The sequence below is a fragment of the Euprymna scolopes genome, chromosome 38 (genome assembly GCF_053919585.1).
Source record: "Euprymna scolopes isolate OS-2025 chromosome 38, ASM5391958v1, whole genome shotgun sequence".
NCBI lineage: Eukaryota > Metazoa > Mollusca > Cephalopoda > Sepiida > Sepiolidae > Euprymna > Euprymna scolopes.
The window spans coordinates 8,267,170-8,294,401 of record NC_136519.1 but is presented as its reverse complement, the minus strand read 5'-3'; the positions used below and the strand labels follow the sequence as shown (position 1 = coordinate 8,294,401).

Genomic DNA, 27,232 nt, shown 5'->3' with positions numbered 1-27,232 from the left:
ATGTGCGACTTTTGGAACACCCTGTATATATATATATATATATATATATATATATATATATATATATATATATCCACATACAGTACTGTTTCGTTGTATCAAAACTCATCAGTGCGGCTAGACTAGCATCTTTCCCTAGCCGGGGATTGAACCTACAACCATTGCATTCATAGTTGGTAGTTATACCCATCGGCCAAAAATATATATATGTATATATATATGTATACACTCGTTGCCAAATTGAATTTTGAAATGCTCATATCTTTGGTTTTATACAACGAAACTACATAACAATTTGCAAGTTTTTTTAAGATTATAATACTATTCTATGGTTAAAATTTTATGACAATTGATAAAACAGAATCTATATTTTCAAGCCAATAAAATATACCCAAATTTGCCTACATTTTTATATATAGTGTCCTGCAAATCAGCTTGTTTTGCTGTCTCAATTGTCTTCCCTGTGGCCTTACCAGGCCACTGATATATATATATATATATATATATATATATATATATATATATATATATATATATATATATATATATTCAGATTTTCCGGCAGGGTGACAGAAGGTATAAAAAGAGACTGAAAGGAGTTCGACATAGATGACCAGATATTAGGCCCTTTTGTTTAGATTTGAAACTGACGGCACCGATACTATTCTGATTTTCTGTAACACATATATAAATAAATATTACGCTCTTAGTTTTGGACATTTTTTAATTATCGAAGACTTTGCTGGGGTTCCCTCCCACTAACCTTACATAAAAATTATATATATATATATATATACTGTGTAAGCAAAATCAAGACTTCAAAAAAGGTGTTGATAGCAACAAAAAAGTGTATTTCATTTAAGGTTACAATTGTTTCCATGCCCGGTCGACAATTTCAAACATTATATCGTTTGAAAATTTTCAAAAACCAGCATTTCTTCAGACTTTATGAATAAAAACACTGTTGACAATAGAACAGTGTTTAAAGAAAAAGAAAAGAAAGAAACATTCCCTTAATGGAAAAAGAAGCGCGTGAGAAACATTTACCCTTGAGATAAACTCCGTGAAAAGCCCATTTAAATATTAATATATCACCTAATTTTCGTATCCTTATTTAAGAACAAAGTCATAAGAAGTTTCCACAAAAAACCCTTAGCCATTTAAAAAATTTATATATCCCATTTGTTGAGATCCTAAATTAGATTTCATTATTTCTTTATTTCACATAATTAATTTTTTTAAAAATATTTTTTTTTAATTTCTATATTTATAATATGGCAATAACAACCTTGCATTAACGTTACAGTTAATTTTAGTTTCGTATTTTCTCATTTGTGGCAAGTAATGTTTACAAATTATCGATTGTTTAATACTTAGATATAAGACCATTTTAGGTTTAATGTTTAATTGAATATGAGAATAAAGAAAAAGACTGCATTATATATATTAATCCTTATACAACATTTTGAATAATATATATATATGTAATTATAATTTAAAAACAATATATATGCCACTTCCCGTTGGTAACAGGGAAAATTATTTCCAACTTGCATTTAGGTAAAAATGCACTTACGTATAAATAATTCGATTTGTGTGTGTGTGTGTGGCTTTCATATTTTGGAATATTTTTAGAAAATCTTCTTCAGGGGCATCTTTCTGAATCTAAAAAAACTTTGTCAAATGAAAATTCGATAAACGGTTCAGTTCAAAATTACATATAGCTTCCCGAGTTCAACAAAGATTCCCAAGTTGGAAAAGATATACCAGAAGTAGGTGGGAGTTCTCATCGGCTGAGACATTGTGAAATCAAACCATCCAGACAAGAGTAGCAATCCAAATAATCCTCAAAATACAAAATCTTTAACATTGGTTTAGTGTGGTTATAAAAAAACATCATATTTCAATATCGGATTGTTAGAATTTGTTTTTTTTAAATCATACTAATCTACGTAGTGCCTTCAATAATTTTCCAAATTTTTTTTGTCCAGGCATTTAAAATTGTTGTAGACTCTTGAAATTTCAGTATGTTATTGCTATACATCTTATGAGATGATTGACCAATGTCTTTTTATTTCAGGTTCAAATGAACAGCAACAGCAGGAATTAAAATACATCCTACTAAAGCCTGATTGTCACAGTTGGTGAATTTCAAAAATGCAATCTGGACGTGAAGACACTTTAGAAGAACGATATGCAATCAAATTCTGTTTTAATAAATAGAATGCGACAGAAACTTATGGAATGCTTCAGACTGCTTTTGGACCCCCTTGCATGAATCATGCATCAGTTTTTAGTGACATAAGTGCTTCAAGGAAGGCAGGGAGTCTGTGAGGGATGATGAGATGTGTGGGAGGACTAAGAAAGTCAGAACATCAGAATTGATTGGCCAAATAAAGAATTTCATAGATAAAAACCGTTATGTGTCTATAGAGACAATAAGTGCACAGTTTGATGTCAGTGTGAGAACTGTACACACAATTATTTGTGAGATATTGAAGATATGGAAGATTTGCGCAAAGTTTGTCCCAATGATGCTTTGAGAAGATTAATTAGAAAGACGTTGTCATGACAACAGAGAGATGATCCTTGTCCTACCTATAGTCCAGACTTTGCTCCCTATGACTTTTGGTTATTTCCGAAACTCTATGGAAAATCTTAGAGGTTGTCGTTATGAGACAATGAAGAAGATGAAAGAGGCTGTGACGAGGGTCATTTACACGCTCACACAAGAGGACTTCCATGAGGTCTTCCACAAGTTGTTGGAACAGTACAAGTGCATTACAGCTGGAGGAGATTACTTTGAAGGGAACTAGAGTCTCATGTGTGTATTATCAATAAAACTGCCCATACGAAAAAGTCTGGAAACTTATTGAAGGCACCTTCTACATATTCCATTGTATTTCAGTTGAATACTTTCATCCTGAAATTAGCTTGGATATATTCCATTCTGGTTCATGGCGAGCAAAAAGGAAGAGGAACATTGGAACCATTCCAGAAGAAACTGTAATTAACAAATTCTCCTAACTTGCTGGGCAAAATGCCACAATATTTCAATTCTTCTGTTTTCTTTACATTTCTAAGAAAAAATCTTCATCACTTAACCTTTCGAAATTCTTTTTCTTTTTCTTTTTATTTGTAATCCCTTATTCTTCCAGTTTCTTTTCTTTTTCTCTTTTCTTTCACAATTTTGGGTGCTTATTCATTATTAGAGCAGAATTCAAAAATCGAAGTATTGAATTTAAAGTAAAACCAATGGTATCTACGGAACTGTCATGTCGCAGCAATGAACATATCCAAAAATTACGAAAAACGATTAGGTAGAAAATTAATTATTAATGAAATTAGTTATCCAAGAAAATTGGCGAAAACTTTAAGTTTCGCTAAAAAGAAATCAACAGAAGAGTCTGTATCGTAACAAGGGAGGTAATCATTTTCTGAAAACTGAAAGCCTTAGGTAATTCTGGATAAGTTTTTGTTTTATGAGTTATGTCCCTTGTTTTTATGTTACATATTTCAAACAAATATGGCGAGGCATTTATTCACTAAAGCTTGAAAATTCTTGTTTTGTTTAATAACGCAGTAATACTGAACTTAATGTGTTGTAAGTGAAAGGGGACAGATCTCAGTAATTAGATAAACAACGTAAATAAGTTTAAAAATAATATTTATTAAAGGAAAAGGCTAGAATCGAGCCCAGTATTCAAGAGTTTAAAAGAATACATATTGCAATTTAGATGCAGTCCTAGGAATGAGGAGCATTGTCCATTGTGTTAGAATAACGATACAACTAGAGGTCAGGGTTAGGACAATGGAAATCAAATTAAGGAATTTTCTTTGTGCTGCCAAAAAGCATGTTGAAGACATAAAGGTTTCCTTCAGTCTTGACAGACTATGGATACCCACGGTAAGGTTGCCTGCGCATAAAATTTTCATGGTAAGAGTTACGCAATCCTCAACAACACCTCTCCTAAGTCGACATTGTTGAATACCAGTGGCAAGTGGAGGTTCGGGACGACTGGAAACAAATGCCGAGATAAGCGGAGAGCACATATAGCACCGAGAATTCCCAAACAGTCACCCATCTGGTACTAGCCAGGCTCAACGTTGCTTAACTTCGGTGATCTGACGAGAACCGGTGTATTAACGTGATTTGGAGACATATGTAATATGTAAAAACCATTTGAAAAACTATTCTCATGTCTGAGCACGTTTTGACGTCACAAAGAAAGACAGATTCACTTAGGACGGTTTGCAAAGCTAATGTGATTTTATCTATCGTCTTGTAAATGAACTTTGTGTAAAACCCTTCCAAGGTGTAACTGTTTCCATCATCAGTAATTTATTCCCTTCTCCACGTTTAAAAGAACTGTCTATTGCACATCTTTTCAAATTCATGTCTCCTAAGAATAATATGAAATCTCCAAGAATTGTTATCACCGTCGTACCCGCTATATGACGTTATACGAATCCCCAACTTTTCAACAATTGCGATACAACAATTAAGTAGATAACATTGTTTTTTTAATGGAAATTGATTTTTCTTTTTCACTTCTAATGCACCTCATTATTTGCAGTAGCTATATAATCCAACTGTAGATTTACATCTATGTTGATAGTTACTGCATGTGTAGTCAGTGGTAGGGATGGTGGAGGGCGTGAACTGTATCCTCTGTCGTCTGCGGGTTTTCTTTTCTTCCCATTGTTGTTTGTTCTTCTTTTCTACTAATTTGATGCCGTCCTTGACCTTTGTTTGCAAGACTGTGCGATCGGATGTCTCTGATTCGAGATCCTGTGGTTAAATGCCACAAATCTTCAGGTCTCTGTTGCAGGTGTTTTTGAAATGCAGAGTTGAATGTCAGGTTGGCAGGTTGTTTCAGAGATAAGCTTGTCGTATAGCATGTCCTTTGGGATGCTTCCATCTTCCATCCTGCACACATGACCGAGCCAGCATAAGGACAAGACAAGTAAAGAAGTTGAATAAATAATAATTACAAGTCGTAGTGTATTTTGCAAGGTGAACTTGTGTAACATAACCGTTACTTTTTAAACTGTTTCGTTACATTTTAAACCTCTCGAATCCACATGCTGGCTGGTACTGACACAAAGGAACAAACAAATAAAAAAGGAAATAAAATAAAAATTCAACTCAGCATTTTATTTTAAGTGCAAATGAAATGCATTTATCTGCGGTTCTTCCAAAACCACTCATTTGATTATATTTCAAAAATCTATTTGTACACATGTGCTTTTTAAAAGTCTCTAAATCCCGGGAAGCCTTCTAGTTTAATAATTTATTTCCTTGAACTACTAGATTTTGGAATTCCCTTCCTGCTTCCTTGGCATGCAGAAGTTTACATCTCACTCATCTCCTTACATAGTCATCTATAAACATGGCCAGCAGCATTAACTCTCCCCAAGCAGGTTGAATCACCCATCCACCCCAAAGAAAGAAGTTTGTAGGGATTATCAAATTCACAAACGGTCCTTAGTTGCATGCATATCCCAATTAGAGGAGATGACGACAACTGCCCTGTTTATATAATAGATTGGCAGGAATACTCGACGATACAAAGACCAAAATAAAAGAGATTAAAAGTGCGCGTTAACAACTTTATATAAAATCTTAATACGTCTTTCTCTGTTTTTACAAATCTCTCTCCTCCACCCCACTTTCACGTTTGCTCATCCCATTCTTCTCTCGTTTTAATGTATTGAAAATAATAATGTAAGTCATTCCCATCTCCTTTATATAACAGAACATTGGAAATGGTGAAAAAACACTCACACCCTCCCCACCCGACGAAACCTGGCCCAGTTGACCCCCAAACAATAATTTTTTTTTTAATTTTAGATATTATTCACAGTGAAATGTCGATCAAGAATATACCAACCTTTTGGATGTTTGTTTTGTAGTTTTTGACTTTTAGCTGGACATACAAACATACTGATATACAACCCCCCCCCTCCAAAAAAAAAACAAAAAAAAACTGCTCTTTATATAACAGACTAGTGAGAGGAGATGCACAGCATTTCCCGGTTGTAAAATATGGTTAAATAAAAAATAAAAAAAAATTAAAAAAAATAAAAAATAAAAACTTTAAAAACGGATTTGGGTGCCATCAGCCAGAAGCAAAACTGAAAGCAAAATTTTGTAAGCAAACAAAAAAAATTTTTTTTTTATTCCGCATTGGTGGACACGAATTCGCAAAAGTTAGGTTCGTAAGCAAACACGTTTTCAACTGGGCCACGATGGCACAGATGTTATGACATTAGAAATTTAGCTTTTTAAAATGAAACAACAAATCGACTGTTTACGCATGTGATTTACAAACAGCATCGAAAGCAAGGTTTTTTTTACCCACCCTTTCAAACAGAATGACATTTCTACATGAAATAATTGATGACTTTTTCTAATTTTTCGATATGAAGTGTCGAAGAGATCGCTCTTTCTAATGGTACCATGTTAATGCCACTTCGATGTGGATGACAGATTTTTGGTGAACATACAAACACACACCAATACAGACATTTGCCCTTTATATAATAAAAGAAGACAAGAAATGAAAAACCAAGAACTTGTTTTATTTTTAGATATATTGCCTTAAGTTTGCATTACTGAATGATAAAAAAAAAAATGTTGGTTTTTACCCAAAAGAAGATTAAAAAAACAAAACAAATAAAAACAACAATATCCAAAATCAACATTTTTTATTTACAATGTCATGAGAGTAAAAACAAACAAAATATATAAGATATAAAAATAAAATATGAGGTTCCTTCAATAAATTTCCAAACTTTTTTTGAGACAGACATTTAAAATTGTTGTAGACTCTTGAAAATTCAATATGTTATTGCTATACATTTTATGAGATTGCTGACAAATTCTTATGATTTCAGATTCAAATGAATAGCTACAGCAGGAATTGGAATACACTCTACTAAAGCCTGATTGTCACAGCTGGTGAATTTCAAAAATGCAATCTGGATGTGATGACAATTTAGAAGAATGATATGCAAAAGAATTCTGCTTGAAACTTGGGGTAAAAAATGCCACAGAAACGTATGGAATGCTTCAGACTGCTTTTGGTCCATCTTGCATAAATCGAGCATCAGTTATTGAGTGGCATAAGAGATTCAAGGAAGACAGGGAGTCTGTGAGGGATGATGAAAGGTGTGGGAGGAGTAAGGAAATCAGAACACCAGAGTTGATCGGACAAATAAATAATTTATGGATAAGGACTGTCGTGTGTCTATAGAGACAATAAGTGTACAGTTTGATGTCAGTGTCGGAAATGTACACATGGCTATTCGTGAGATACTGAAGTTTGTGCAAAGTTTGGCCCAAGGGTGCTTAGAAAAGATCACATACTATTTGACGAAGATGGACATCAAGACAGTTCCTCATCCTCCATATAGTGCAGATCTTGCTCCATGTGACTTTTGGTTATTCCCTAAGCTCAAAGAAAACTTTAGCAACTGTTGTTATGACACAATTGAGATGAGAAAGATTGTGACGAGGATAATTTACATGCTCACACAAGAGAAATTCCATGCGTCCTTCTGGAATGGTACGAATGCATTGCAGTCGGAGGAGGAATAACGGTCCATGTGTGTACTATCAATGAAAGTGCCCATATGAAAAAAGTCTGGAAACTTATGTAAGGCACCTTGTAAGATATAAAAAGATGGGTGGAAAAACTTATTTTATATGAAATGTGGGTCAATGTTTAGAATCTTTCCAACTCCAAAAATCTTTACAATGATTTTTATAGGTTTTCAGGGATGCTGAAAACGAATATATACTTTAAAATAGTTTTCGTGATATGACAAAATTACTTTTTCAAAAAGTTGAGGACCACTTTTCTATATAAATTTAACGTAAAATGAACACTTTAAGATGGAAATCCCGACGTCAGGTCTCCTTTCAGTGGCTCTCAGTTAACTAGCCCATCCTTATTCGACCACCTTGTAAGACAACCAAAGATAACAGCCAATCAATGTTTACTTTAAAGGATTTAGCTGTAGACAATCTCAGACATTAATTTTTTTCAATCATGTTGTTCCCAGCCTGAACCCTGTTTAATGAGGTGCTTACTTTATACCATTAAAAACAAAAACAAAAATATATGTGTCAATTTCTTCCGTACCCCACTAACCTATCTTGGTTGAATGTTATATATTGGAACTCAGCACCTTTACATAGTGACAGAGTCAGGATAACCTGACAGCAAACGGAAATATACCCAACTGCAGGTGGAGTGATTGAAGTGGAGGAGTGGGGGGGGGCAAAGGTTAGCTCCTTAGACAAATGCAAGTATCGAAATATAAAGAGTTGATGACATCATGCCTTCAAGGAGAGAAAAAAAAAAAAGATTTTTAAAACTCAGTTTCTTATTGAGAGTGATACAGATGAGATATGTCTGAAATAATCTAAGCAAGTGTTACCTCAATATTTTGCCTGTCTGCATCTCTCCATGCCTATCATTAAGGCATAGAAAATTAAGTAAATAATTAGTTGGTTAGTCATCGTGGTCTCTCCCCTACTGAGTAATCTTTAAATAAAACCTTTAAAAAACCAACAAGTTTCCATTGTGTTTTTATGTACAAGTTGAGTCATCTTAAGTTAGACAGAAGACCAACAGCCACGAGAGGATCATGCTCCATGCATTGAAAACCAATGATAACAAGTATGAAAGAGCAGCACCCACGCAACGTATACATAATAACATGAGTTTGTTTTCTTGATCACTCACAGGCGAGAAGATCCGTGTGCAATGCAAAAGTACATGTTTATGGAAATGATCATGTGCAAACTTTTGTTTAATGTTGAAATGTTGCACGAACATTTCTCACCCGCAGCAAATCTGCCGTTCGCTGTAAGCACGTAACCTAGTTCAAGTTTACATTAAATAATATGGAAAAGGTTGATTTGCCATAAAATAACGTTTAGTGCACATACAAACATAATATTTTCAGTATCCACTCTCCCAGGCCTTGCCTTCCCTCTTTGGAGTGAAGTTAGTTTATTGCTGTCTAAGGTGCTTTGATTGGGGAATGCAGAATTGCTTAGGCATTTTTTTGCAGGAACAAATTATCTTACTTGTGTACTGACTTAACAAATCCCACTTTTCAACTTTTATGTCACATTTTCTTGCAGTAGGAAGGAAGTAAATATCAGTCTTACATAATCTTACTGTGAAAATCAGAGATGCCATTCTGAGACATCTCAGAGTAGACCTAGGGGGTCCATTCTCCCAGGCTTTGCCTCTCTTCTTTGGAGTGGAGTTAGTTTATTGCTAACTGCTTGAAGCACTTCGACTGAGGAATGCTAACAGGACTGATCAGGTATTTTTTACGGGATCAGAGTGCATTACCTCTTGTGCACCGACTTAACATCCCACTTTCTGACCTTGTGTCACATCTTCTTGGGATTGGAGAGAGGTAAATAATCAGTCCATTTGATGATTCCGTCCACCACAACTGGTCACTCTTGGGCCATCGTACCTCTAACGATCTGAAAATAAAGAGTTAGTATGGTTGTTCGATAATGAGACGTGATAAGATAATAATCACTGTTTTTGCCGCAAATGAAAATGACCAATGGGAGAGGATATCATATCAAGCAGGAATGAAAGTGAAATCCTTTGCATAAATTTCAAAAGTTTTTCTTGTCCATTTTTTTTTTTAGATGAGTATTTTTATCCTTTTGTTTTGATCATGATAAGTTCGTCTTCTTTGGCCTTCGATAGAGGACATCCTTTTAGTTTTTGGTGTAAAAACTTGATAACGCAGCTGCTGAAATATTGTAATGAAAACAAGAAATATGCAGTTAATCGGTTGAAAATAAAAAACTGTAGAAATAATGAATGTATAACTCAAAATGTTAGACGATAAATGCTTTTATATTTAAAATTGATTATGAAAACGAAAAACGTAAGTTAGTTCACAAAGCCATCAAAGTTTATTTTGTGGTTCTGACCGGCAATGGATTTGGCGTAGTAATCACACTATTATCAGATGGATGTGGGACTGCAAACTGGATGAAAGGATTCCCTTCAACCATACTTCATCAGGAACTTGGTATTGGTGGAAGGGTTATAGTTAGCCAAATGCACTTCCTAATTTCTGGCATAGTGCTACCGGAAGTGGTGACAAGGCAAATCAGTTCCTTTCAGTTTTATTGTTTTTCAGTATTTCTATTGTGAAATGATTTATTGAAATAAGATATAAGAAAATGATATTACCAAAAAGTATACAATAAAAAATTAATAAAATCACACAGATAAAAAAAAAAACAATCTTTTAGTCAATTACACTTTTAATAACAAAATTTAAAAGAAAAAAATTTATTTTATTTTAAACTTTATAATAAAAGTTTATAAAAGTAAAAGTTTTTCTTTTGAATTTTAAAAATAAGTTTTTTATTTGCATTTATATAATAAATATTTGTTAATGAAAGTATGAAAATAAAATTGAAATCAAAATAACAAATATATAACCGATACAAGCGTGAGAGAAAAAAAAGCGAAGGAACTGATTTGCCTTATCATCGCTTCCGGTAGCGCTACGCCGGAAATTAGGAAGTACATTAGCTGACTATAACCAGTGGTAGGATTATAGTTGACCATGTACAGTGTACCATCTCCTGCACCAACTTTAGAATATGCTTGGATAGCCAAGGCACTAGAGAGCTTGGTATGTTGAGGAAGACTTGACTTGAGTGTGTAGTTAGTGATTTGAATTCTTGCAACATAACTAATATCAACTCTTTAGATCAGGCATAAGATGTTGCATTGAATTAAAATGAACAAAAATAGACATAAAATATATTTTTCTATCAATTTCAAACAAATAAAATGCTAATGTTGATATTATTTTTAAGTGATTTTTTATTTTGAAATAATGATTACATGAAAAAAAAAAAGTAAAAAACAACAAAATGAGATTACATAACACGTTAATGAATTGAGTGTGTTGTATATGTAACGAACAACATAAGATAATATTGAAGCTGGGCAAAACTAGATGCAAATCGGATTGCTAGCAGTGACATCAACCCTACATTCTGATCGAAAAATTGAGATTAGGAAACAGTGAGAGAAAATATTTTAACTCTGAATTGGTTTGCTAAAAGTACAAATTATAATATAATAGAATAAGAATTCCAAAATAAATGAACAGTAATTCCAACCAACAGAATTTTAAATATAAAAATAAGTCAAAACAAAGACAATCAGACAGAGGAAAGAGAGAGAGAAGCCAGTACACACTTTTGTTGTCGTCTGACGAACCACACCTTATATTAACCCAACTCTTTCTTGTCATACTTTCACTGTAAAATAAATAAAACTTTGTTGATTTAACAAGTTGTTTGATTAAAAAACATAGTCATCAGAGTGTATATACTAAGGCATGCATTTTGTAAAAGTGTGTTTATAAAATATATAGACGACAATATAACAAGTGATGTTATATATATATATATATATATATATATATATATACACACACACACAAAATAATGCAAACCCATAAAATATATAAAAAATAAATTATAAAGATCAAATTTCTCAGAAATATAGATCCAAAATTTTTTTAGTATTTTTGAATTCTAATTTATTCTGAAGGTTTTCTATACTAATGCTTTTTTTTTTAAACTCAATTTGCTCCTGTTGTAAAGAGTAATTAACACCCCTTTTACAATGGACTATTCCAGAATGTCTAAAATTATTTATGGTAATAGTTTGAATTGGATCGGTTTCCCATCATTCAAATAATTCTTACTACAAAGCATAGCATCTATAATGAAGCAAGGTTGTGTAATCTCAACCACATCTTTTCTTGCTTACATCCACACAATACCAGGGTAAAGAGAGAAAAACTGAAGTGCTTGATGGAGGAGCAGGGGGAGCATTGGAAAAACTCAAATTCACTTTATAAAAATGAAACTATTTCATCAATTTACCTGATTTTTGGTGTACGATATTTTCTTTTCGTCATCGGTCATACAGATTTTTCTTTTTTTCATGCATGATGAAAATTCTGGACAAACAACAAAACTGGTATTATTTCTGAGTTTCTTTCTAGGCTAGTTGCACAACTAAGGTTTGAGAGTTTAGTCTACTATACTTGCTGTAGAGACGGCATGTCGGGAGGGGGGGGAGGAGTTAATAATTTTCTTAGCTAAAACTTTTGGAATTAGATTAACTTGAAAAAAGAAAATCTGTTGTTGTCTACTTCTTATTTACTAATGCAAAGAAACTACCATCTTTGTGTGTATGTATGTCCAGCTAAAACTAAAAGATAAGCCGCACGTGCATGGTCCCCTCTTTACACTGAACAACTGCAGAATGCCAACATCAATATATTACATAGACTGAAAACGTCCCTCAGTTATGTACTAATTTGGAGAAAAAATTGTCAACTCATTTCAAAATTATTAGGCGCTAACTTGGGATTTTATTTATCATGTCTTAATCTCTTTGGACTATTGTCATTATCAACATCATTTCTCTTCAAATGGAGACGAAGCTAATAAGAATCTTGGAAACAGTGGGTTTAGTAATGGGTTTAGTAATTCTCTGAAGGCCCCCTTAATTGGGTGGTTTCAGTAACGCTCTATAGGCCTTTTCTATTTTATTTTTTTCACCCTCTATGGACAGAGGACAAAGAGGAGTTGGGGGCGGGGAGAAAGAGAGAAAACAAAAGGGCAGATACAGAGAGCTAGGCAGATAGAGTGTTTAGTAGAAATATGTTACACCTTTTTTCTATTTTATAATTCAGTGTGGCCAACAAAGAGAAGGGTTGTTGTAAAAATGTAAAAGAATTTCCTTACTTTTCCATAATCGATTTCATCTTTTAGATATTTCATTCATTTTCAATTTTGGGCATCTTCTTGGTCACAACTGGTCTCTCAGCATCTGAAAGCTTAGAAAAACATATCAAAACATTTAACAAAATCACTTCAAAAATGCAATAACAAAAAGTAAGCATAATAATGACCATGATTACTACCTGTTATGAATTACATGTGCAGGGTAGAGCGCTCAAAGCTGCTGAACTTGTAACAGACTGGCATAATTAAAATTGATACTTAAATGCTTTTTTTATGGAAATCGCTTCAGACAAAGCATGAAGCCACTTGCTGTAAGAAGAAAAAAATAGTACTTTAGGGTTAAAATCCTGCCAAGATAAGTGTTCGATAGATTCTGACCCAGAAAACATCGCTCATGGAATGTGACAATTAAAGGACAAAATCTGCTGGGCAGATGGTTCTAAAGTTAAGACTTGTTAAATATACATTTTCGTTCCTCCGAAAGGGTCTACAGTAAAGCATGAAACTCAAATGGAATTCACTCCAGACAAAGCATGAAACCACTAGAGAGAGAGAGAGAGAGAGAGAGAGAGAGAGAAAGAACAACATAAAAAGAGAGAAAGATATATTCATACAGTTTAAACATTGTTTTGTTTTCGTATGCCTAGATGAGGAGTTCTCCAGGTTTGACCTTTCGTTTTCTAGGATCTCAAATCGTTTTGACTTGGTTGAATATTAATAAATGACTGTCATTCAAACACAAATGACATGCTCTAACCTTCCCAAACCCACAAAGCATTTGCTTAACACATCTGCACCTCACAAGTACAGACAAGTTAGACACAAGAAGAAGAAGTAGAATGTAGAAGCCCACAGCTCCCCCAAAAGTGCGAAATTTCATAAAAATTAGCCAAGCCGTTTTGTAGTCTATAGGGAACGAACTCACACACACAGACAAAGTACCTTTTCTATAAACATAAGTGAAATTGTGTGTGTGTGTGTGTGTGTGTGTCTGTGTGTACATTTCCCTACCAAACTACTCTGTCAGTTTTCAGTCTACAGACTTGAGATTTGATATAAGGAGTATGGAGATTTGGGAAAATCTTTAATCGGTTCTTGGCCAGAAATTTGGCTGTCAAGAGTTCAATGGTTTGACCTTTGAAAACTATCGAACTCCTCCACCAATTTTGGGTCCAAGCACTTGAAATTTTAGATGTAGATTACTTGGATATGGATCAAACTTTTTAATTTGATTTGAGCCCAAAACAATACATGTTAAGGAGTCAAAATTGAGGTCAAAGTTAAAAAAATTTTACATCTGCGGTCTACCAAATTACTCTCAGCCAATTTTTGGTCTAAACATTTGAAATTTTACATAAACGGTATTCAGACATGCAGCAAGCTTTTAAATCAATTTTTGGGCGAAAATTTGGCTGCCAAGAGGTTAAAATGGAAAGAGTTGACCTTTGCAGACTCTACCAAACTCCTCCGCCAATTTTGGGTCTAAACACTTGAAATTTTAGATTTAGGTTACCTGGACATGAGTCAAACTTTTAATATATATATATATATATATATATATATATATGCACATAAAGTTATGAACAGTACATAGAGCCCAAGCAAAGCTGGGCTGAACTGCTAGTAATATAGACAGAACTGGGTTAGGTCAACTAGTATAAAAGATAGTAATATGCAGATATGTGTTCTGTTTTTTCAAAACTCATCAGTGTAACTAGACGTAGCAAAGTCATCAACCCTGAGATTTAAACACGACAACACAATGTTTTTATCCTCCCAGTAAACTTACCTGCTGTTGAAATGGAAGAAATCTATCTTGTTTTTAAATGAATCCTTTGTATTCATTTACTTACGTTTTTATAAGCGAATGAGTTTCTTACCTGTGAAACACGTTTTCTGATTGTCTGTCTTGTTTCATCCAAGGATTTCTGTATATCTTTGCTAATCGTCTGCATTTCTTGAGGAAGTTCTGGGCCCTGGACATTGCCCAACTGTACCGCCGATGCACGCAAGGCTTTGTCCAGCATATCTTCCTCTCGGGGACATGGTTTAACTTTAGGAATCGCTTGTCGAGGGATAAACTTGGGAACGGCGGACGTTTTCTTCTTCACATCTCTAATCACTAACTGAGACTTTCCGACAACGTTGGCGTTCACTTGTTTGCTTATTGTTTGTTGGGCAGTTGAATCTGAAAAAGAAAAAAAATTTTTTTTCCAAAATCAAAGAATTATGCAAATTTTTTTTTTTTTTTTAGATTTTTCTGTTTTGTCATCTTTTTCCTCTACCTCTTCTAGAACGACAGTCGACACCGAATCTGTTCATCTCAGAAATCAAGACTCAGAAATTCATTATGCAAGTAAGTATGGGCCTTGTTTTTGGTACAATCACACACGCGCCGTGTGATTTCTACGTTTGCCATCATGGCGTTCACTTTAATATGCCTTATTTACAACATATTTGAAAGCGTCGGAGAAACTTTTAAAGTGGATCAGCCTTAAACATTGCGTGTATTTAATAAGCACTCGTGCATTGTATGTGATAACCATGCACTGAAATGCCCGAGAATGGTGTGTGTGCATGTGTGCTATCAATCGACACCCCGTGAGGTATGAAAAGACACTCGTTAAGGAGCAATCTAAAAGGACAACACTCAAGTCTATTAATTTTTATTTATTGCGGACTTTTATCCTCATCTTTATTAATTGTTTTCACAACATTTTGACCAACTATTCCTCTGGCCTTCGTCAGGTGGTAACCGCGATGGATAGGAACTCTGAATGTAAAACGTGGTGAGAGGACGACAACTACGGAAGGCAGTAATTGCAGTGAATGCAGTCAGGAGATTCAGAGTTCCTATCCATCGCGGTTACCACCTGACGAAGGCCAGAGGAATAGTTGGCCGAAATGTTGTGAAACAACTAAAAAAAAAGATGAGGATAAAAGTCCGCAATAAATAAAAATTAATAAATAATACTCATCGTAATAATGAATTCCGATTAAATAATATATAACACTCGAGTCATTTATAAGCGATTTTGTAGGTCGTTCTTAATTCGTGCTGACCTTATTGCTTGAGTCCATATTAGCGTGACTGGTTGAGTCCATATTGGTGTGATTGTTTGAATCTTTATCAACATTGTTGTTGGGTACGAGTTCGCGAATGTTTTGAGTCAAGAGTTCTCTTGCATTTTTTTCTTTTTTTTTATTAGATAAAACATTCCTACTATTTACATAATTCAATGGCATGTTTTAGTATAGACAACAAACTGAAAAAGTGGTGAAGAAACAAATATATAACAAGTAAATGTTACCAAAGGCAAGATAAGTTACTCTTCTACCTACCCGGATAAACTTTTAGTGTTTTAACTTATTTTAAAGCATTTTTTTAGTTTGAAACATGAGTAGTGCCGAGTTGCAAAGTTAGAACAACAACAAGATGGTGAACACGAGGATATCATCTCTGGAATCTTGATAATCGCTCAAAACTTGAAAAATAAACAAAATACTGATAGAAATCCACCCAATAAATGTCACTAGACTGTGGCTCTCATGTTAAATTTGAAAGACGGTTAACCCGTTTTCCTCTCTCTCCTTGTAAAGATTGCTTTTTTTTTTTAATGGAAATCGCTCGAGATAAGGTGTGAAGCCACTTGATGTAAGAAGCTAACAAGAACAAAAGCAGATGATCGCAAAAACAGGAGATGCCTATTGATCATAGCTTTGAAAAGACCAAGACTGTAGGTAGGAGGAAAACAGCGAGTAGAAAGAGAGTTCCATAATTTTGCAGTTCTTAAAAAGAAGCTACTAGAATAAGAAGCTGTATTAAAATGAGGTATCAAAACAATGAATTGATGGAGACCACTAGACCAATGAGTCAAACGAGCTGGAACAAAGGAAGCAGGGAATAGATCAGATGATTCTGAAGAACACATGCCATAATAGTATTTATAGAAAAGACTGAGACTAACAGCATTACGTTTGTGAGAGAGAGAGAGAGGGTGCATTAAAGAAGAAAGGGTGGGGGAGGATCAATCAAATTACAAATACGTTTCTGGACTTCATCAAGAACCTTCAAAGAGGACAAAGATTCACCATCTTTATTGATTTCATAAAGATCTCTTACTACAGTTGTGGTGGGAGGCAGACTACCCACCTCCATTGTCTGGACTGACCATCATAGGTAACAAAATCATAGAAAATGGCACCAGACCTAGAAGAGTGGTGAGGTCACTTGTTTTCTATCAGGTTTGTTATTTTTTTTTTTTATTTTGCTCTTGAATCTCAGCAGTACAAACAAGTTTTCCGGTGATCAATGTCATGACCATTGGACCCCCCCCCCCTTTACTTTGAAAAATCATTGTTCATGGCTTTTGTTTCTGGAAATACAACATGTGAACTTGTAGTGTCGTATTACTGATATTTTTTTTTATTAAAGATAAACTAAAACTAAAAATGTATCTATATATAAATGATAATAAACTTTAAAGAATAAAAAAAAGAATAATTAACCTTTATTCTAATTGGTCTAAAACTTTTGGTTATTTAAAGCCGCCATAAAAAAGAAATAAGAAAACCGCCATCTGTTAGCATAGCTAGAAAGCAATCGTTCGTTTTGGAAATTAGAAGAGTATTAAGTAGATACGAGCGTTGAGATGATTCGGAATCAGAAAAATTGGAACTTTTGGGGGGGCATCGGAAAAATTTCTATCTATTTTCTAATGCTAAAAGCGATTTCTTTATCATTTTTCTCTGATTTTGTTTAAAGCAAAATCTTTTACTGCTACAATAAAATAATATCATTGTTAATATATAATTGGCCAAGATCAAAGTGTAGTGTCTGTTCTTCAGATGCTGCACTTCCATTTCTTGTTCTCTTTCGGTGGAAGAGCAGTTCTTCACGACTGAGACAAATTTTTATTTTTGTACCTTTTCTCCATGTTAAAAAACGACCCTGGTGTCTAACTTTGTCCCGTGGGGAGGCATAGTAAATAGGTACAATAAAATAATAAATATTTATTGATTTTAAACTATGAATAAAACTAACATTTATAGGTTAGCCCTCTCCCAAGTGTTTATTTTTGTGTTTAAGAAAATCTCTGCAGATTTAAGATGTGTTTTTATGGTAATCGGGGCAAATAACAATGTTAGAGTTAAATAGATATTTATGACAAATTATTTTATTAAAATCAAATTTAATATTTCGATCCATTATGATAAAATAATTATTTATCAATTTCAAATTACCGGTAAGACTAAAAACTACAGATCATCCCCCCCCCCCCACAAGTGTATTTTCACGCTTAAGAAAATATCTGCACATTTGACATCTGTTTTTACGATAATCGGGGAAAATAACAACTCTATAATATTTAAGGATTTATAAGAATCGGAATCGGTAACTGTATCAAGAATTTAGTACAGAATCAATAATTGTATCGGAATCGGAAAAAATATCGGAATCGTGCATCACTAATAGATGCCATTGGTTTTATTTGAAATTCAACATTTTGATTTTTTAATTTAGCTCAAATGATGAAGAAGCACCAAAAGTTATAAGGAAAATAATAAGTGCACACACGCACGTATACACACACACACACACACATGCCGAAAGAATGCTCAAGTGGAGATCAACGCACAGAATAAAAAAGTTAAAAGAATATCAGATGCACAAGGCGTATGCATACAACAGATGAAAAACGAAACAAAAAAGCAACAACCATGGAATTCTACCATCCTTTTATAGAACTAGCAGCAGCCGTAATAAAGTTTCACTGTGCAAAATTAGCACCAACTGATAATAAACGTCACAAAACATCAGTTGGATGACACTGGCAGAATAATCCAAAGTAATAAAAATAAACTTGGAGGGATCAAAATGCTGGGTGTTCTTAATCACTTTCCCTCCACCCTAACTAACCCAGTCCTAAAGAAAGAAAAAAAAATAAAGAAATTAGTAGGCAAGCAAGCAAGCAAGTGTTACTCCCAAAAATTAATGAGAAAGCCAGCCATAGCCACTTGTTGTGAACAAAGATTACAAACAAGTAAACTGATGATCAAAATTCATTTGCACCTTTTTTTTTTTAATTGGTTGATTGGTTTAGCATTCCTAAAAGTCCTAAAGGTGTTCTCTCTTGATGTTTTAAAATAATCAACTATATAGGAGCCTATTCGTGACCAGACACACACACAGACATTCAGCTTTATATTATAGATATATATATTATTTCAGGTAGGAAGATATCCAAAAATTAAGAATAATTGAATTTAAACAAGAGTTGTTGATAGTGCTCAATCAAAGAGAGCAAATTATAAAGGTAGAACTTTAGGAGCAAGAGACTAGTAGCAGATGCACCAGCCCAAATATGACAACAATACTCCATACATGGGCGAATGGTGGCCTTATAGAGGTACAGGATGCTTTTGGGCGTTAGCAGTTTTCTAGCACGGTAGAGAGAGCCTACCTTCTTTGCAGCAGTCCTAGCAATGCTCTCAATGTAATTGTTCCAACTCATGTTTCCTGTGAACGTTAGGCCAATGAGTTTAAAAGAAGTACTTTCAGATAATGAATCTTTGGTCGTTGCTATTGGTGGTAAAGAAGGTTTCTTGTAATTATTGAAGGAAACAAGTTTAGTCTTGGCAGCATTGAATGTGACCATCCATTTTTGTCCCCATTCCACTACAGATTGGAGGTCATCCTCTTGTGTTTCTGCCATTTCCTTAGATATGTGTTCATTTGTTTTCCTGTTGTGCCTGTTATAGAGCGTGGTGTCATCAACATATATGCCCATCTCAGCGGCAATTTTTTCAGGGAGGTCATTTATGAATATTAGGAATAATAATGGCCCAAGGATAGACCCCTAAGGCACTCCCATATTTATATCATATTGTTTAGATTTACGGCCGTCGAGGACAACCTGAATTTTTCTTTTATCTAAGAAGAATTTAATCATGTTAAGTATTCGCTCAGTGATACTGTATGATCTGATTTTCTTGAGAAGACCTTCATACCATACCCTGTGAAAAGCCATATATATATCTAGAGCTACCACTCTACCCTCCCCTGCTTTGTCCAGTGAATGGTATATATATTCAGAGATTACAGTTAGAATATCTGTTGTGGAATGGGCTGGCCTAAATCCATATTTTTGGTCTATCAAAAGCTTAGTATCTGTAAGGTGATGGACTAGAGCTTGGTTAATTATGGACTCAAATATTTTGGTGAAAAGTGGGAGGAGGCTAATGGGGTGATAATTTAATAGGTCAGTTCTTTCGCCAGAATTCTTGAAAACTGGTACCACAGAAGCAGTTTTTCAGCAGTCCAGAAAGCAAGATTCATTAAGGCATTTGTTGTAAAGTTTGAAGAAAACTAGAGCTACTTCGGCAAAGCATTTTTTTAATAGCACAGCCGGGATGAGATCAGGTCCACATGCTTTTGAAGTATCAAGGTTTTTTATGATAGCATGCACCTGGGAAGAGGTGATTTTCAGATCATCTAGCGTGGCGTCTGTCCGCAAAGGAAAGTCGGGGAGGAGGTGGTTAGCAGGGTCCAGTGTGGAGTCTGAGGCAAACCGACTGGCAAGCATGTTAACCTTCTCGGTTGCTGAACAAACAACCTCATGATTGTTGGATAGTGGGGGAATTGTTGATTGCCCATTATTTACTACACTGTTGTAGATTTTCCAGAAATCACGGGTTCTTAATTTTTGTGCTTCGATGCGTTTTTTGGTGGTTTCAGTAAATTCTCTCTTACAGTTACTTCTAGCTTCTATATACTTCTGACTGTTTGAACTGAACTTATGTCGGTTAAATCTGCGGTACACATGCTGCCTTTGCACAAGTAGAAGTAAATTATTGGGGAGAATGGAGCTTGCTATAAAATTTCCGTGTGGGAACATGTGTTTCAATTGCTATTTTGAACCATTCAGTAGTCTCATTAGTGTACTGTTTAGCAAGAAGAGAAAAGATATTTCCGCATGGGGCATCTCTGATGAGATCCCTGATGGCTTCCCAGTCAGCTTTTTTATAATATCTCATTGTTTTGAGCAATGGTTTTGGGTCTAGAGTTTAGGGCGATTTCGACCATTATCACTGCATGATCAGCGTTCCCAAGTGGGCTGTGAGCATTTGTTATACAATCATCGGGAACTGTGGTCAGAAACAGATCTAGAAGTGATGCGTGTTATTCTTGCTGGTCTGGGAAACGGGTTGGAAACGTAACCATTTATGATAAGGAGTGAGATATAGAGAAGCTATGTGTTGTGCTACCAGCTTTGTTTGTGTAAGTAGAGAATCCAAGCCAGTTGCTGTGGTGGACATTGAAGTCACCAAATATGTGCACTTGTGCACTAGTGTTGAGGGAGAGTGCTGTATCTTTGCTGTCAGATACTTTGTTTATTAGGGTGTAGTCCTGGGTCGAGGGAGAGCGGTAGAGAAAATAAAAGTAGCTAATGTTATGTTGCATGTTAAGTCTAAAGCACATAAAGGCTTGATCGTCCGATTCTAGGAGATATCCAGACATGTTAAAGTAGTTAGAGAGGATAGAGGAGTGTAGGTTAGTCTCACTTAATGCTAAGATATCCAGGATGTCTGTTAGGAGAAACGCTTCAACATCATCTAAATTAGTTCTAAGCCCACGGATGTTCGTAAATACAAGCTTCAAGGGAGGAGGCAAGTTGATATTTGTTTGAATCTAAGCCTGGTTTAAGTGTAATTTTTTATTGTACTGTCATTTTTTTTTAAAGAGTTTCAGTTTAGGTAAGGGGGTGCTGAAAAAAGATTATGCAAAATACCAGACATGCAACACAAGTAGACCATCAGCTGACCTTTCATCTACTAGGATTATGGCTTCAGGAAAGCCCATCGGGGATGAGTGCAGGGTCCCTTTCCATGCACAACATGGCACTACAAATATCCCGATATTATACTGTTGATGGAGCAGCCGCTCTAAGTGCTACCAAAGAGTTAGGGATCCTGTACTACCAGTTTAAAACAGCAGCCAGACAGAAACTGTCAATCTGGTACCCTCAACCCATCAGACGAAAGTCAACCAAATCTAATTGCACTGGCATATATGGCACTCAAGCACTCCCAAGTGCCCAGTTTAGAGGGTTGGGATCTATCGGGAGCAAGGAAAATGGCGTTCATTGCCCTAGTCAGGAAACAAGATCTACCGCTGGGTGTTTCTGTCAAATCCTTGTGATAGTACCTCTGCACCTGGCTAATAGGCAAAGAAGGAGTATGGAAGCTGGGCGATAGACAGAGCCTGTCTACTCCTTAAGCAGTTTAGGTTTGCAAACCAGTAATTTGTTTGAGTCACCAGCTCTAGGAAGGTTGTCATCCAAGACTGGAGAGGCCTCCTTCTCCTTAGGTTTAGTTTCAGAGTTTTCCTTTTCCTAGACGGATGACCTGGGAAGATCTATGGGTCCATCAGCACCGAGAGGGTTTGCGCCGCACCTGGGTCCTAATCCAGGTATCTCTGCGACCTCGCGTGGGTAGTTTATTTTACTGGCTATGTTATTTGAAATGTTCATAAATAATCAAAAAGAATCAACGATTGATATGAAAACTTTGAAAAAGAATGGGAGAGATTTGAATCAGAGGGATGGCTAAGAAGATACAACGGATAACAATCAAAACTGCAGAAATATTAAGGAAAACCCTTGAATGCAGAAACTGACACACATGAACAACAGACACAAACACAAACATATAGAAATATATGCTACAGATATAAAATACAAAGGAACATCACATGGAATCATGAAAACTGAAACGGTATAATTCTAAGTTTTTTGTGTGTGTGTGATCATGAACTGGCACCACACCAAATAAGGGAGAAGAGTCAAGGAGGATGGAAAGACCAAGGAGAGAAGACACTGACCAAACCTTTTCTGGTTGAGTGCAAAGAGAACTGGGACCTTCAGGAGACTTATTGCCACCCAAATTCCGGTGAAGACTAATGGTTGCTCCCAACGAGAAATCAATGGTAAGCGTCTGTTACAATTACACAAATTCTTTTGCAAAGGTTATCGAAAGAGGTAGAGAGTACTGGAAATCTGGGGAGACTTGTTACTCAGACTCCAGAGAACACCAAAAGTTGCTACTAGTCTCGCTTCTGAACAGAGCTCAAAAAAGAGTCACCAACCTAATAGGTCCCAAACTATCAGCTAGGCTTCAGACTCTCACCGATGAAATCTTGCATCCCTCTGCCTGTTTTACAAGTATTTTAATGGTATATGCTCTGGTGAACTACAAGCCCTTGTACCCCTTCCATGTAAATACCCACAACAAACCTGACAAGCAGCAAAATCCCACCCCTACACAATAGAGATCCCCTGATCCCAGAAAGCCTTCTAGACTTTGGAATTCCCTCCCGGGTTCTTGCTTCCGACTGTACTGACATGCAGAGGTTCAAGTATAATGTAACAGACATCTTGCAGCTCAACTTCCTACATACTCAACTCCCTATAATTATGTCCCAGATAGTAGCCCCTACATCAAAGTGGCACAAAGTCTTGCTATGGATGAAAAGGCAATAAAAAAATAAATTAAAAAAAAAAAAAAAACCTTGTCCAGAGCATTTTAAATCTATTAACTGCTTTAAACGTTTAGCGAATATATGCTAAAAGGTTTACAAATGAGTATTTACAGTCATCTATAATATAAATTTCACCTGTCTGTTTAAATGTACGTACGTATGTATGTATGTTTGCCTAAAACTTTCGACGGAGGCAACGGATTTTCACGAGATCAGTATCATTTTGAAGCTCGACGTCTTGGACGACAAAAAATTATTCAAAAACAGTAATTCCTTCATCCTCAACTGGGCAGTTAGGTGTCGATTTTTTGTGAGCCATATTTGCAAGTTATCGTAGCAGTTAGATTGACTTTGCCTAATTTTAACGTCCCAAACTGCTGGTTGCATCATGGTGTAGCGGTAAGACGTCAGATTTTCTTTCACTTTCTTTTCCGCCTTCGCACCACGGGTTCAAGCCTGTCTGGCTACTACCATTTTTTTATTTATTTTTTTTTTTTTTGCTCAACACATACCTCCAAACACCCGGGCAACGCTGAGCACCCATGCTAGTGTATCAATAAAACAAATAAATTAGAATATGAAAATCAATGTTAAATCTGGGATAAGGATTTATATCTCATTCCATGGTCTTTACTTTCATGTTGTAAATGAACAACTTTTAATAAATAATTTGGTGTTGGTGAAAAAAATTTAAAGAATTGTTTTGGAATCAGAAATTAGGCTCCAATTTTTCCAAAAAAGTTTCGCCAAAAAGTTTAGATTTTTCCAATTACCGATTACTCGTCCCAACACTAATATATATATACATTCACCTGTCACCCCTTTTATAAAATATGGAATCGCCTGATCATCGAAAACAAGATGAAAGCAAGCAAGAGTTTTATAATTATATGGATGTATACACTCGCAGGGAGGAGGTGACTTTGCCGGTTGTAAAATATTCTTAAATATATTTTAATGCATGCAAATTTTGTATTTATTATTACAGAGCCAATTCGCTATTGAATATTATATTGTACCTAATATATAGTACGGGTTTCAAAAGTTAAAAAAATAAATGACCTGGGTGTCATCAGCCAGAATCGAAACCAATACATTCTGCACTTTAGCCGCGTCCCTACCATTCCAGTTAATTCGACAGACAGATAAAAAAGTTTTAAAATTAAACCACTTTAACTATTATTAGTTTTACCCAGTTTAGTGCAAACTAATACAAACATGTCAGCAAGTTGAAATTAATATTTTGCATTTCAACTTTCCGACATATTTTTGTATGCGTTATTCATCCATCCAAACAAAGATTTTACTTGTTATAAGCCATCTTTGGTGTAAGATTACTAGATCCTGCTAATTTCAGTGTTATATGACCGGTAGTTTAAGGGTTTATCGGTTAAATATTTACACACACATCTGTTTTATTCATATAGATTACAAATTTAAGATGATGCTGTGATTTGCATGTGAAATTTTTTATTGTGTCAACAGTTGCGCAATCTCCAACTACACCTCTCCTGAGTTGGCACTGTTTTATTCCAGTGGCCAGTAGAAATTCAGAACAACTGGAAAACAATGCCAAGATAAGCGGAGAGAAAATACAGCACCTGCTATTGACAAATGGTCACCCATCTGGTACTGGCCAACCTCATCGTTGCTTAACTTCAGTGATCTAACACATATATATACATGCACACACACACATACACATTGATAATTTGCACTTGTTTTTGGTTTTATTTTGCAACATATCAACTTTTTTTTTTTTTTTTCTTCCTTTGAAGATTATAACGCTGGGTATGGGGCAGCCAAACCAGCTGCCAACATTGCCCCGCTTTTTTATTGAAACCAACCGAGAGCTCTTTTTAGTATCCTCGCTGTTCCCTTAAGTGCAATTGTCTGGATCTCTTTTGCACTTGGTTCACCAGGAATATTAGTTAGGTAGGACTTCAGTTTCTTCTTCATAAGTCCTGTGGCACCTATGATAACTGGTATGATTGATATCCCCTTAAGATTCCAGTTTCTTTTCATATCATACATGAAACCTTGGTATTTGGTCTGTTTCTCTCTTTCAGCTCTGTTCAGACCTCCATCATTAGGAACACTCACTTCAATCAAGGTTGCAACTCTCTCTGACTTATTCCATATAACTATGTCAGGTTTCACAGCAGCATTTTCAAGGTAGGTGGCTGTAGGGATTACATGGTCGTAATGTATGGTATATAAGTCATTTCCAACTGTTCTTTCAGGTTGATGTTCCCAGGAATTAATGTCAAATAAATTGTATTCAATACTTAATGCTTTCTCAAACTAATACAGATGTAAGTCTTTGTTTGGTACATGAAGACATCCGATTGGCCAAATAATCTGTGAGGTACAATGAATATTCTAAAAACATTCAGTTACTGCTATAAATCTTTAAATTTTAGTTCATGCTAGCAAATTTCATCTCAGAAAGATGTAACAGGTAGTTAAGTGAAATAACCAATCACATAGTCTGTAATAGTATCCATGTGATACTATCAACATTGCCTCCCTCTCCCACCAAGTGATAGGAAGTAAAAAAGAAAAAAAGAAAAATATAACAAAAAAGAATAAATAAAGAGGAAACAAGTTTATCAGCAAAACAATAGATAGGAAGTTGTTCACCAAATAACACAAAAGAGAGCTAAAATAGGATTGTTAATCAAAGTATAGTAATGAATGGAAACACAGAACTGAACAAAAGATTGGTCAATTTATTTTAGGGTTAGTTTTAGGTGTAATGGTGGGTTTTGCGACAGTTTTGCTGCTGAACTTCCTACACAGTACCCCTGCAAATTTTGTCAGAAACAGTAGCCCCTTACCTTCAAGTGGCACTATACCTTGTTTAGGATGAAAAAAAAAACGGAAAAAAAAAAGAAAAGAAAAGAAAATAAAAGATGTTTACGACAATTGGAAAAGTTTGGGACAGTCTTGGGTTTGTGGCAGTCAACAGTTTTGAGTTGAGAACAGGTGCACGTTTGACACAGTCCAAGCCAGATCGTGACTTGGATAACATTGGAAAAGCTTTGGGGGATTTAGATGAGGAGATAACAAAAAGACCTCAACAGACTTTTTTTCCCGCGATGGTGTCACACACGCACCCAGAAGCCAACTGACATCCACAGAATGTGTTTTTTTTATATTTCTTTTTAATCTGCTTTATTTTTTTTTATAGACTTGCGAACCCATGTGCCCCCCCTTAGCTGCTGCCAACATGAGAAGCAATGACATGGCCAAAAGAGAAGAGAAAGAAGACCTCAAAAATATTCAACAATTGTTGATCAGGTAACATTTGATCTTATCACATCCACTACAAGAATCATGCAACCATTGTTATTAAGAACAAAGATTAATTGTTAACAAATTAACGAATATGACGTATGTTGCAATATTTTTGGTACAATTAAGAGAGTGTGGAAAATGCACTAAAAAGCTTCAGTGATGTAATTCTGAAAATCGAGTGGAAAACAGCTATGAAAAATGAAATTAACACTTCAACAGAAAATAATATCGATACGGTAGTGCCACCATGAAAGGATAAAAATGTAATTTGTTCCTGATGGATCTTTGCAAAAAAAGACTACAGCGTCAGGTGCTCAACAATTTAAGGCAAGATTTGTTGCCAAAGGATTTTCTCAAATTTATGGCATAGAATATTTTTCAACATTTTCACCACTGACATATTTAATCAGAATCAGAATTTTATTGCAACTTGCATCACAGTATAACCTTAACATCCATCAAATGAATGTAAAAAATGCATAATTTAATGCCCCGATAAACTATGAAATTTTTATTACTCTTCTGGAGGAATTTAAGATAAAAAATAAAAATTA

At 35.1% G+C, this 27,232-nt stretch overlaps 1 protein-coding gene and 1 pseudogene across 4 annotated transcripts in view; both read right to left on the bottom strand.

Annotated features, from left to right (window-relative positions):
- Positions 1–4,048: 4,048 nt before the first annotated feature.
- LOC145263331 (5S ribosomal RNA) lies at positions 4,049–4,165 on the bottom strand (annotated as a pseudogene).
- Positions 4,166–6,694: 2,529 nt separating this feature from the next.
- LOC145263061 (uncharacterized) overlaps positions 6,695–27,232 on the bottom strand; it is a 47,693-nt gene continuing 27,155 nt past the window's right edge. For 2 of the 4 annotated variants that reach the window (XM_080119914.1, XM_080119917.1), the window contains exons 5-7: positions 14,719–15,026; positions 12,839–12,930; positions 6,695–9,798 (exon numbers count right to left, since the gene is read on the bottom strand). In XM_080119914.1, the coding sequence (XP_079976040.1) occupies positions 12,871–12,930; positions 14,719–15,026 (368 nt within the window). In that variant the 3' untranslated portion in view covers positions 6,695–9,798; positions 12,839–12,870. Of the gene's footprint in view, positions 9,799–10,433; positions 11,336–12,838; positions 12,931–14,718; positions 15,027–27,232 lie in introns of those variants that run through there. The other 2 variants (XM_080119915.1, XM_080119916.1) reach the window with 2 other exon arrangements.